The sequence below is a fragment of the Palaemon carinicauda genome, chromosome 1, assembly GCF_036898095.1.
Source record: "Palaemon carinicauda isolate YSFRI2023 chromosome 1, ASM3689809v2, whole genome shotgun sequence".
In the NCBI taxonomy this organism is placed as follows: Eukaryota; Metazoa; Arthropoda; class Malacostraca; order Decapoda; family Palaemonidae; genus Palaemon; species Palaemon carinicauda.
Genome location: NC_090725.1, coordinates 249,370,565 through 249,384,135, shown reverse-complemented (window position 1 = coordinate 249,384,135; position 13,571 = coordinate 249,370,565). Strand labels below are relative to the sequence as shown.

Genomic DNA, 13,571 nt, shown 5'->3' with positions numbered 1-13,571 from the left:
TATAAAGGGAATTGTAAGGGTGCTTTAGGTATTTTATGGCATGAAGAGCGTGGTTTGCTTATACTAGTTACTGTTATGATGAAACACAAATCTTATATATAACGACATATATACATACATAACACAGTTGCTTACATACGTAATGGAAAAAGAAATATTCACCTTGGCTTATGATAATAATAACTAGGTTATAAATTATAATTACTCATAGAACTCACAAAGACCAGCGACATCCGACAGTATCAAAATAACCAAGCAATGGGAAGATTATTTTAATTTCAATATGAAATGGCTGGTCTGACGATTGGAGGCCACTTTTCCATTTGTGTTGAGGCGTAGTAACAGAGGCAGATACGTACGCAAACTAGACAATGCATTATTAGTATTTTGCCCTATTCATTAATCATTTAATATTACTTATTGCTTATTCCCATTCATTCACTCCAAATCCTTTCCTTCATTCCAATTCTTTGTAAAGTCTTGTCATATGTCTGACCTCGGCTGTGTGAATATTGGCCAGCTTTTTCCACGGTTGGAGACAGGAAATGTTAACCTGTCGGTCAACTGTTATTGGGTCCTTTGACTGGCCAGACAGTACTACATTGGATCCTCTCTCTCTCTCTCTCTCTCTCTCTCTCTCTCTCTCTCTCTCTCTCTCTCTCTCTCTCTCTCTCTCTCTCTCTCTCTCTCTCTCTCTCTCTCTCTCTCTCTCTCTCTCTCTCTATATATATACCTGTATATGTAGCGCCGTAGCCTATGTACCATGGTCTGTAATGGGAATCAACTCCTGGTAGATCGTACGTAAGTTCCAGATTTCTAATTTGGATAATTATGTCTACACATCATATTAAAGGACACACGTGACTCAATCGATCTTCGAAACGAAACAACAAGCTAATTGTGAAAAGATTTTTAGAGGTCAATTCTATAGCAACTTTTGGTAAATGGTGTTGGACGATATTCGCGAATGTCTGCCTAAGATAATCATCACACAAAAAAGGAAAAATCACATAGAATTTTAGTTTAGGAACTCCAGGTAATTATGAAGTGTGAGCAATCTTGTCATTTAATGATTTATCAAGAAAAATATTTTTGATTAAGCTTTTACCATGTAATATTTAGCTTTTTGAATAACCAGGAAAGTTCCATGATTTTAAAATTTTACTTCATGACTAAGTAGCATAGATATTCAAAAACAGTCTTTGAAAGATATGTCAAAGTGCCTGTAGGTCCAGCAAACATAACCATTGAATCATCGCTCTAATGGAGATGAAAAAGTCATCTAAATACAATCTTGTGATGTGATACCATTTCTGTATGAAAAATATTTTGGGCAAAATATCCCCAGTTAGGTCAGATGGTATATATAAGATAAGAATAATGATGTTTGTATAATGAAAATGATAAAATTTATAAGATTTGTTTGGTATCTAATTTTAGTAATGATTTTCAAGATTTAACCAAAAAGATCTAAGAAATTTTAAGGATTTTTATTAACTCCAGCGACCCCTTTCAGAGTATGAGAGTACATACATACATACATGTAGGGCCTACCAAGGCGTTTCCCCCAATTTTGGGGGGTAGCCGACATCAACGAAAGAAACAAAACAAAAAAGGGGACCTCTACTCTCTACGTTCCTCCAGCCTAATAAGGGACTCAACCGAGTTCAGCTGGTACTGCTAGGGTGCCACAGCCCACCCTCCCACATTATCCACCACAGATGAAGCTTCATAATGCTGAATCCCCTACTGCTGCTACCTCTGCGGTCATCTAAGGCATCGGAGGCAGCAGCAGGGCCTACCGGAACTTCGTCACAATCGCTTGCCATTCATTCCTATTTCTAGCACGCTCTCTTGCCTCTCTCACATCTATCCTCCTATCACCCAGAGCTTTCTTCACTCCATCCATCCACCCAAACCTTGGCCTTCCTCTTGTACTTCTCCCATCAACTCTTGGAGTACATTACAAAATATACAAAATTATAATTTGACTTACAATAATAGTACAAGATGGTAGTAAAAAGAAGCAAAACTACTTCTGTTCACATATCTATACATGACTACACATTTATTCGTATCCCCATATATGCCATGTATAATGGGGACATGAGCCCATATGGACTAGATAAAAAACTAATATATAACTAAAACTGTTCCATTATAATTTTTACAAATTTTGCTAGATTGCACCATTCTCTCTTATTTTCTATTTTAAACAAATGACTAAAGAACTTGGCGACAGAAGAATGAAACCTTACAGAAATAATCTATTTTTATAAGATATCTATGAAAAGGTAGAAGCTTTGTTGTCAGTACTCACCAGGGGGTATTATGCGTACGATAATTATCATACATGTCGATTATTTTAGGTTCAGTACGATATACGATACATACCTTGGGTATATACATATATGTGTGTGCGTTTAATTAAACAATTATACTAAAATATTTTGAAATAATTAAACTCCTTAACAATCATATTGAAACTGTGAACGACAATTTTGGCTGAAAAAAAAGATAAGATTAAGGCTCATGTACGATAGTCCAGTCGAAATAATCTGGCAACCCTGTTACTCACTCAGTTGTCACTTGTCAGACTTATCTCGTCAGCTGTTGAAAGTTAACTTGGTGTAATCCCTCAAGGTCTTTCCTTATTTATAATAGCCTGGAATTTACTCAATATAAGCTTTGCTATCATGGTAAGTTTTTGGACCGTTCTTAGCGACATAGTTATGGAAGCAATATATGACAATTGCTTTTAAAAGCAGGAAATATTGCTTGGTTTGGAACAAAAAGAGTTTTGGGAGGCGTCGCCCTCATAACATTAGATGTAATGTAGAGAGAGTTCAAGGTTACCGTAGATTGGGAAGAACGGGGATTTGGTAATTTTGTATTTCTTGTGGAGCAAGCCAGTAAAATTCTAAGTTATTGTCATGGCATGAGAGATTATTTGTATCACTTGCCTCTACTTAGAATAGCCCATTGTATTGAGTAGTAGCTTAGAGTAAACGGTTCAATTACAAAGTGACGAAATGTTAGTTAGAACATTAAAACTCTTATAATTGAATAGATCTTTGCAGATATGTTATTTTGAATTCCATATACTTGTGGTTTTATTAAAAAATACCCGTTTTGCTCCTTTTGTCATTATAGCACACGCCTCTTTTCACCCTGTAGTTCAGACAAACACTGAGAAGTGGGCTTCTGTCGTAAGTTACTTATTCCAACAGAATAAAGGGCCCAACGTTTTATATTCTAAAAACATATTTGGGTAATATTACAGTAGAGTCCCACCCAGCGCCATTACAGCTCTCCAGTACACAGAGGCTTGATGTTTTTCTTTATTCACTAGCGCATGGCAGAGCAAAAACCTTTAGATTTTGGTAATCTTTTGATAGAGTAATGGTTTTGGAGCCTTTGTATATCAGCGGCCAGTTCCTCACGCATTGATTTAAAAATGGACATCAACTAACCTAACCTACAAGCCATGTCCTTACATACTTACGTAAAGGGGGGGGGGTTGGGCCAACGCCCCCTGCCAATCCCTTTACGCTGTCATATTCTAAGTTTGACATATTAATACATACAGGTGGCCGCTATCGTACATACACCCCATGGTTTTTCCTCCGCCATGTGCTCGTGAAAAAAGAAAAAGAAACAGCTCCTGTGTAGTGGCAAGCAGTAATCGCGCTGGGTAGGTCTCTACCGTAATATTACCCATATTTATTATTTATTTTCAATGTTGGGAAAGGCAATATGATCATAGCTCTTATTTTATTGATCATGTTGGTAGTGAAAGGTTTTGATAGAAACGTGTGTTTGATATAATTAGGTTGATCATTGGAAATGGAAGTCTAGTCCATGTTAGAACATATGCTAAAGTGCAAAGCTACATCTCGCCCCTTTGTTAAGTGTGTATTCACCCCATTATGGCCAAAATATTAGCCTGCGTGGCTAACGCACATAGCAAAACATAGTCCGCTTGCCAGAACTAGAAGCAGTGAGATAACGTTTACTCGCGAGCGAAGCGAGCTATGTCACAGCAAAAATTTATAAACTATTAGCTCAATTAAGAAAGGAGGTATTTGTTAATATAGAATACTGCTACGAATGACTCCATAGAAAATGGGATGGGAAAATCCTGCTTTTTGGGCTCGGCCATGTCGTCCTGATGGAAGGTTCCGTTAGGTAGCTTTCTAAGGGATATTTGCTACAGTGATACTCCCAGAGAATTAACCATAGGTATCCAGAATTCTAACTCCTGGCGTGAGTATCCTTAATATATCTTTAAGGATATCGCATAAAATCAGGGGACAAATTTTTTGATACGACAGATTGCAATATTCAACCCGAGTAGATTTAACTCTTTGAGGGGGAAGAGTGGCGAACGAAAGGGGAGCCATTATCAAGGTACCCGGTGGACCCTCTCCCCGTTCTACTACGGCCCATCATTCCTTTCAACTGTAGCATTTAAGCTAAGTCCGCTCCCACGTTTCTCTCGGTGTTGTTACGGTTTATTGGATTATTATCATGCAATCTCCAGCATCTTTATCCTCTGGAAAGTTGAGTATTTGACCTTTCCTGTGTATAATTTACAGCTCCCTTGTCACAGTTGAATTTGTATAATTTAAGTGTGTTAAATGGAACGCAGCCAACCCCAGAGGCGGCCATTTTCAGACCGGTGTCGCACGTCATAAATGCAAATTATTTAGTTAGTAGTGCGACGCTCCTGGCAATTAGCTATAAAGAAACTTTGTTCCGTAACTGAAATACAAACCACGCTATTTACATAGGGTAATTACTTCGGCGTAGCTGAATGACGAGCCATAAGAATTTTAACGAGGGTTTACTACCCCACTGCTAGTTAGTGGGGGGGTAGGGAGGGGTAGCTTGCTATGCTACCACTCCCCCCTCACACACGGTGAGTGCTTCACTTTGCTTTTGGCTCGGAGAGACGACAGACCTGTCTGCGCTCTCCTCCGATTTGACTGCCATAATTTGTTTTGCTTTTTCTTTCAGTGTGTGTTTGAAGTTGGCCTCTATTCTTTCATCATGCGTACGTGCCCTGGACAAGCCGGCCGCCCTTGTGGTACCTTTATGTCGGCCTTGGACACCGATCCTCACTCCTTATGCCCTCAGTGTAGGGGCTAACGGTGTGATAGGACTAACGTATGTATTGAGTGTAGGGAGTGGTCTACCTCCCAGTGGGAGAGGTTTGCCCGGCGCCGCAAGAAGAAGGCTAAAAGGGATCTTTCTCCTTCAGAGGTTTCTTTGAAGAGAGAAAATTCCAAGGCTTCTTCTTCCGTAGCCCTTTCCTCCTCCGAAGCTCCCACTCAATCGGTCCCTTCCGAGAGGCCAGCGAGTGGTAGCGTAGACCGTATTGCTGTTAACCGATCCCGGGGTGCGGGAGAGATAGTTGCCTCCCATAGCGAGGCAGCTGCCCCTCCTCCCCCGGAGGAGAATATTGATTTTCAATTGTCTGTTAATAACAATGATTTATTACAGCTTTGGGCTTCCTTGGGGCTTCAGGGTTCGCCCTCCAGGGAAGCCCTGTTTGACATGATCAAACTGGGTGAAGCTGTTAAACAATCGCCGACGACAGCGGGGATAGATCCTCTGTCGGTCGTTGACGTTGTTGTAACGGAGGCATCGAGTGTTTCTGCTCAAACACCTGTGCCTGTTGTTGCTGAGGTAGCTGAAGGCTTGGGTTCCCCCTCCGAACATCCTTCGAGGGTGGAACTAAGTTCTACGGTCTCTCCTGCCGGTGATTCTCCCCCCCCGGGGGAGTTCACTAACTGAGAGACTTCTGCGGAGGCCCTAAGAAGGTCAGAGTTCTGATCCAACGGCCCCTCGTGGGCGTATAAGGTGGAAGGCTCGTCCTCCCCTTCGCTGTAGAGGCCTTCCTTCTCCTCACAAGGGAGTTAGGAGGCGCCTCTTCGGCTCGTCATCCCCGCAGTCCTCTGCGGAGGAGACAACTCGCCGATCACCGTTCCTGCCAGCTACCACCTTAGACCTCTCCAGGGATCGTTCGCGATCCCCGTTGGAGGATGGTCGTCCTTCGGGACTTTGTATCCAGTCACCCTCCAGACATGCTGACCTGCCATCTCCTTTCAAGAATGATTCGCGCTACGTGCCATCTAAACCTGTCATTGCGCAGGCACCGGTCCCTTCGGGGCAAAAGGGTAATGAGCGCAATACTGCGCATCAAACCCTTGCGTGCCAGGTTATACTGGCGCGCCCTTCTGCTGTTGCTGTTGATCCTTATTTAGCGCCACTGCGCTCACCTGCGCGCGTGCGCGCAAATGTTCCAATTACGCGCCAGGGTTCCCCTGCGCTCCCACAACCTTCGGCGCGCCTGCGCCCATCAGCAGTTCCTGAAATAACCCGCGCCCACCTGCGCACACACGCTCGCCTGCGCACACGCACTCGGCAGTTCCTGATAAACGCGCTGTGTAAGAGGAACCTAAGTTAGCGCACAGGCGCTCACAGGTGTCTCTAGACCCCCAACTCTCTTATATTACTAAGAGTGATGCGCGCCAACCTCGTGCTGTTCTTGTTATAGCCCAAACGCGCTCGCCAACACACCAGCGCGCTTCTACATCACAACGCGCAGTCCCGGAGGTTCCCAAGATAGCGCACGGGCGCTCACGGGTTCCCCTGGACTCTCTGCTAACTGCGCGCAATATAAAATCTGCGTGCAATGTTCCAGTAGCGTGCAAGGTTCCAGCTGCGCGCCCAGTTCCAGTTGCGCGCGATGCACGCCCAACCCAACAGCGCACACCTACACGGTCAGTTCCTGCTGCGCGCCCATTGCAACAGCGCACACCTGTGCGCCCACATCCTGATGCGCACCCATGATCCCCTGTGCGCCCGGCGATCTCACGATCCCCCAAGGCACCTGCGCATGCTGCTCGCCCGGCTATCTCACGATCGCCTAAGGCAACTGCGCAACCTGCGCACCTCTCGTCTGCACGCCAACGCGCGAACTCGCCCTCGCGCTATCACCAGGCTGCGCAATCACGCCCACGCCTGGTCGTGACAGACACGCGCCAGCATGCTACTGCGCACTTGCGCTCATCAGTAGCCTATCAGCCCACGGTGCGCCCTCGCATCCAGCCTTCTACCCCGCCTCATAAGATAGCTCCTGTGCGCCACACGCCCTCGCCACCTCCTACGCGCGCCCTCTCCTGCGCACCCGCGCCCTCAACCTCGCACGCCCACGTGCGAGCGCGAATATCCTGCTGCGCATGATTCATTTACGCGCGATCCAGAACAGGGCTTTTCACGCGATCACCAGCGTGATCGGCGCACCGATCGCCAACGCGATCACGCCCGAGTTACATCAGGGGTACAGGCGGACAGGTCATCATCGCGCTCCCCTCCCCGCAAGCGCAGAACAGCGCGCTCGCCGGAGGAGGGGAGGTTTCCGGACAGGTTTAAGGACTCTTCTTCTTCCTTCATTGCAGATTCTCAACAGGCGAACCCTCATGTGTCGACTCCTCCAAGGGATCGAACGATCCCCTTCCCTCCAGAGGGAGTATCTGACAGCGCGACTGTCAGCCAGCAGCCCTGGTTTGGTACCATTGTCAGAGCGATTATGCAGGCAATGAAGCCTGTGCTTTCTGACTTGGGTCACAAATCAGTGGCAATTTCCTCCCCCCTGAAGAGGAAGAGAGGAGTCCCAGACGTGGTAACTTCTCCAAGGACTATCCTGTCTCCTCGCAAGTCCTTACGTAAGGCTCCTACCCCACCTCAAACTTTTTCTCCCTCCCCTGCGGATGAGTATTACCCATCCTCAGGAGAGTCGGAAGATCCGGTCCGTTCCCCCATCGCACCAATGGGGGAAACTCCGCCGCTTCCTGAGAAGTCTCCTCCTATAGAGGTGGCGAAGGCCTTACATCCTTCATTGCTGGAGTCCTGTATCCCTCCTAGGAGGGAGCCGAAGGACTCGAAGACTGTTCCCAAGTCTTCCGCAAGGACCCGACAGGAATCAGATAGACCTTTGGAGAACGTCCGTGAGTCTCCCCAGGAAGAGCCTCTGGGGATGGGAGACTTCGCTGCCAGTCCGTCAGGAGGAGAGCACCAGGAGTCAGAACATGCGTTATGGCAGGTCCTGACCCTCATGAGGAACCTCAATGGGATTCCAGACCCAGAGATTCCTCCTCGTAAAGGGAAAGATACGGTCCTGGACCGAATCTACGGCACCCTGAAACCCTCTAGGGCCAGTGCAGCTTTGCCCTGGTCTCAGGGGATGAAGAGTGCCAGAGACGAAGTCGAGGGCCAGCTCTCTGAGCTTGCCTCCTCCAATAGATCCAGTGCCGGTAACAAGCTCCTCCCTCCTCCTCGAGTACATCAGAGGAGGTACTTTGAAATCCTAGAGGAGACTTGTTTGAGTCTTCCAGTACACCATTCGGTGGAAGAACTCACTGGGGGAGTCCCTCTTGAGAGACTCTCCAACCGGCAAGTGTCCTATTCCGCAACTGAGATCCTAAGCCAGGAGAAAGTTGCGAAGTGTGCCATGCAGGCAACTTCGTGGCTGGACATCTGGCTGGGATCTCTGGGCATCCTGGTACGTTCTGAGGACCTGTCCAAAGAAAGTACCAGGAAGGCACTGGAGACATTCTTACTCTCAGGCACGCGAACCATTGAGTTTCTGGCCCATCAAGTCTCGAGCTTGTGGGCCAACACGATTCTCAAGCGTCGGGACGCAGTGGCTGAGAGGTTCCACCAGAAGGTCCCCAGTTCAGATGTTAGCAGGCTCAGACACTCTTCCGTTCTCGGTAAGAGCTTGTTTGAGCCAAAGGACATGGAGCTAGCCGCTGAGAGGTGGAGGAAGTCCAATCAGGATTCCCTCATCCACAAAGCCCTGACATCGAGGCCTTACAAACCTCCAGCAGCTCAGCAACCCTGTCCAGCTAAGGACACTAGGAAGACAACGACAACGGCAGCGAAGCAGAAGGTGTCTAAGCCCTTTCCTGCCAAGGGCAGAAGGGGCAAGAAGTCCTCCAGGGGAGGAGGTAAAAATCCTAGAGGGAACGGCCGAGGCCGTAAACGCTAGGATTGGCAGTCCCCCTGCATGTCCACCAGTGGGGGGATGCCTACAAAGTTGCGCGACAAGGTGGCAGTAACTAGGGGCAGATACCTGGACGATCTCCGTAATCGGTCAGGGTTATCACGTCCCATTCATCTCATGTCTACCTCCCCTGACAGCGAATCCAGTGTCATTGAGCTCCCTTACCATGGGATCGGTAAAGGGACAGGCACTACGGGCAGAAGTCCAGACCATGTTGAAGAAGGACGCTCTCCAAGAGGTTGTGGACGGGTCCCCAGGCTTCTACAGTCGACTCTTTCTTGTGAGAAAGGCGTCTGGAGGCTGGAGACCAGTCATCGACCTCTCGACACTGAACGGGTTTGTCAAACAGACTCCGTTCAGTATGGAGACGGCAGACACGGTCAGGCTTGCAGTGAGACCACAAGACTTCATGTGTACACTGGACCTGAAGGACGCGTACTTCCAGATCCCAGTCCATCTGTCTTCAAGGAAGTACTTAAGATTTTGCCTAGACGACAAGATCTACCAGTTCAAGGTGCTGTGTTTTGGTCTCTCCACAGCACCCCAAGTGTTCACCAAGGTGTTCACCCTGATTTCATCATGGGTTCACAGGATCGGCATCTGTCTCCTCCATTATCTGGACGACTGGCTGATCCTAGCAGACTCGAAGACAACCCTTCTTCGCCACCGAGACAAGCTTCTCGAACTTTGCCAAGATCTAGGGATCATGATAAACCTCGAGAAATCCTCTCTGCAGCCCTCTCAGAGACTGGTATACCTAGGCGTGGTCATAGACACCAATCTCCACAAAGCCTTCCCATCAGACGACAGGATAGCAAGGCTGAGGAAGGTCGAGAGACCTTTCCTCACACGAGAAGAACTTCCAGCCCAAACGTGGTTACGTCTCCTCGGCCATCTCTCCTCCCTGGCCCGTCTGGTTCCCAACAGTCGCCTCAGAATGGGATCTCTCCAGTGGCGACTCAAGTCGCGGTGGAATCAAGGACACGATTCCCCGGACGGCATGATCCCTATGGGGCAACCGGAACAGACGGGATCTCCAGTGGTGGGTGGCAGACGAGAACCTACGAAAGGGAGTGGATCTTCTCGTCCTCCCCCCGGGACTTGATGTTGTTTTCGGACGCATCAAAGAAAGGGTGGGGGCCCCACGTTCTGAACCACAGGACCTCAGGCCTGTGGTCAGAATCAGAAAGGTACCTCCACATAAACCTGCTAGAAATGAAGGCCGTATCCCTGGCACTTCAGAAGTTCCACCAAGTCCTGGCGGGCCACTCTGTGGTAGTGATGAGCGACAACACCACAGTAGTGGTTTATATCAACAAGCAGGGAGGTACCTTTTCAGAACAGCTATCCCATCTTGCAGTAGAGATACTGAGATGGTCCAAAGTCCACTCGATCACACTAGCATCTCGCTTCATTCTGGGCAAAAGGAATGTGCTCGCCGACAGTCTGAGCAGAGCGACACAGATAGTGAATACCGAGTTGTCTTTGGATCCTCAAGTAGCCAACAAAGTCCTGACTTTGTGGGGTTCCCTGACTGTGGACCTGTTCGCTACAGCGCTGAACTACAAGCTCCCGCTGTACTGCTCCCCAGTCCCGGATCCCAAGGCTCTCTGGCAAGATGCCTTCCAACAACGGTGGGACAACATCGATGTGTACGCCTTTCCCCCGTTCTGTCTGATGAGAAGAGTACTCAACAAGACCACAATATCGGTCAACCTTTCAATGACCCTCATAGCTCCGCTATGGCATCACGCAGAATGGTTCCTGGACCTTCTGCAACTCCTTACAGAGCCTCCAAGGGAACTCCCTCCACGTCACGAGCTACTCAAACAACCACATGCCAACATCTTCCACAAAGCCGTAGCTTCGCTTCGACTTCACGCCTGGAGACTATCCAGCATCTCCTCGCTGAGAGAGGATTTTCGCAACAAGTTGCGAACAGGATGTCTGGACACCTGCGCAAGTCATCCGCATCTGTCTACCAGGCGAAGTGGCGAGTTTTCTGTGGTTGGTGTCGTGGAAGGGGTATCTCTCCACTCGATGCCACTATTCCAGCAATAGCGGAGTTCCTCGTGTATTTGCGGGAGGAAATGTGCCTTTCAGTCTAGGCAGTGAAATGCTATCGCTCAGCCTTTAGTCTTGCCTTGAGGCTCAAAGGAATGGACATTTCTTCCTCGCTGGAACTTTCTCCTCATACGAAGCTATGAACTTACCTGCCCTCAGTCGGAAGTGAGACCCCCTCCTTGGAACTTGGTTCGAGTTCTCAGGTCTCTAAAGAGACCTCCCTACGAACCACTACGCCAGGCTTCAGATCGCCACCTTACTTGGAAGACGGTGTTCCTGCTAGCTTTGGCCTCGGCCAAGCGAGTCAGCGAACTACATGGTCTCTCATACGACATCGCCCATTCAAGGGGATGGGGGGAGGTAACGTTCAGGTTCGTCCCTGAGTTTGTTGCCAAGACTCAGAACCCGGGAGTGCCGGACCCTCGGTTCCACTCTTTCCAGGTTTCGAGTCTACGTTCTGTAACAGATGAACCAGACCATCTCCTACTTTGCCCAGTAAGGAGTCTGAGGTTGTATCTTAAGAGAACAGCTGCCCCCAGGTTCAAGCCTTGTTCGTGAGCACTGGGAAAACGAAGAGAAGGGTCACCTGGAATACCATCTCAGCCTGGATTCGTAAGGTAATACACCTGGCCTTGAATCCTGACCCTTCTCTGTCACGTCGCCCTAGAGCGCATGATGTCAGGGGCATAGCTACGTCCCTGGCCTTCAAGAAGAATTATTCGGAAACGCAGGTCCTGCAAGCTGGGGTGTGGAAGCGTCAGACCACCTTCACAGCCCACTACCTGCAAGACGTGACCCACAGGAGGCTCAATACGTTTTCTATCGGCCCTGTGGTGGCTGCACAACAGCTGGTCTAAACCTCAGGCTCCTTAATGGAAGGTTGAGGGCATTGTTACCCGGTCTTAGTCTGCATGAATGAAAAGGTATGTCTGGCCCTTATTCTTTTCTTCATCCTCTCCTCCCTTGGAGAAAGCAGCATCCTGGGTTCTCTGCACAGCTGACCTCAAACCATTGCAGGTAAACTATGCTCCCTTGTGTTCCTAGTATTAAGTGTAATACTGTCATGTCCCTATACCCTGACGAGCTGGTATTGGGAGAGTACTAGCCTAGATTTCCATCTGAGGAACTCCAGGTCAACTTCCTAGGACGAGTCACTTTTCACCTTCGCACACACCTTATGTAGGCCGCAGCAGTTTCACAGCTGCTAGCGAGGAGCAGGGACTCCATATTGTCTGAGTACGTAGATACTCGAATATGGAGTCCCCGGGCAAGCCAAAGCCAGTATGGCAGGGACTTACCACCCTTCCTAAGGATTAAGTCAACCTATGTAAATAGCGTGGTTTGTATTTCAGTTACGGAACAAATGACAAAATCGTAGATAATTTGTATTTTTCCTAACTATACAAACCTTAGCTATTTACACATATTTGCCCGCCAGCCTTGTCCCCCGGGATAAGTCCTACCTCTAAGTAAAGTAAAGTACTCACTGTGTGTGTGAGGGGGAGGGGTAGCAAGCTACCCCTCCCTACCCCCACGCTAACTAGCGGTGAGGTAGTAAACCCTCGTTAAAATTCTTATGGCTCGTCATTCAGCTACGCCGAAGTGATTACCCTATGTAAATAGCTAAGGTTTTTATAGTTAGGAAAAATACAAATTATCTACGAATTTGTCATTTTTAAACATAAGACTAACCTGGTAGTTATATATATAGCTTACGTCTCTGACGTCACGGCAGAAAATTCAAAACTTACGCCAATCGCTGATTGGATAGCCAGGTGTACTACCTGTGCAACCTAGCAAGGTACCTTAGAACCATCCCCTGTTCCATCATATTTTCTCTGCCGCTGTAGCGGCAACATCGTTGGATTTTCACTCGCTGTAATCTGTATATTACAGTTATCTTGGTGATGTACAATTTACTTTTAGCCTTTGCTGGTTGGGTTTTATTTTCACTGAGTGTTAGTGTTTTAATTTTGTTCGTATCTTGAAAGAAGTAGGTTTGGGAGTTTTTTCCCCCTGCTGTAAAACTGACGAACCTACTTTTTTAAAACATGATGGCGGAGATACGTTCCGCCAACTCTGTGACGTCACAGTCATGTGACGTACTCTATATAGTACATACGTAGTATGACTTGCAAAATTCTTTTATTTGCTTTTTCTTGTAAAGAATGAAAAGGAATTCTATCTTACAATAAGTTTTTAACTTTTAATGTAAAAATTTTTTTAAGGAAATTTGTCCTTTTAGTATTCGTTCTTTAAATCATCTATCTATTTCCATAGATTAAATAGAACTAGCGTATTGTTAATTTTACGCTGCGTAGTTCTCATGACAATCGATGCAGTCCCAACATGTCTTGGTATCGTTGTTTAGTTTCTTTTCGATATTGGGAATTCTAGTATTAGTCGTATATTCATATACACTATGTGTTCCAAT

General features: G+C 47.3%; 1 protein-coding gene across 1 annotated transcript in view; it reads left to right on the top strand.

The window, feature by feature from the left end:
• The first annotated feature begins 2,561 nt into the window (after window positions 1-2,561).
• The window catches only part of GMF (Glia maturation factor), a 109,761-nt gene continuing 98,751 nt past the window's right edge, over window positions 2,562-13,571 (top strand). The window contains exon 1 of the mRNA XM_068388878.1: window positions 2,562-2,699. Within this exon, the coding sequence (XP_068244979.1) occupies window positions 2,697-2,699 (3 nt within the window). The 5' untranslated portion in view covers window positions 2,562-2,696. The remainder of the gene's footprint in view (window positions 2,700-13,571) is intronic.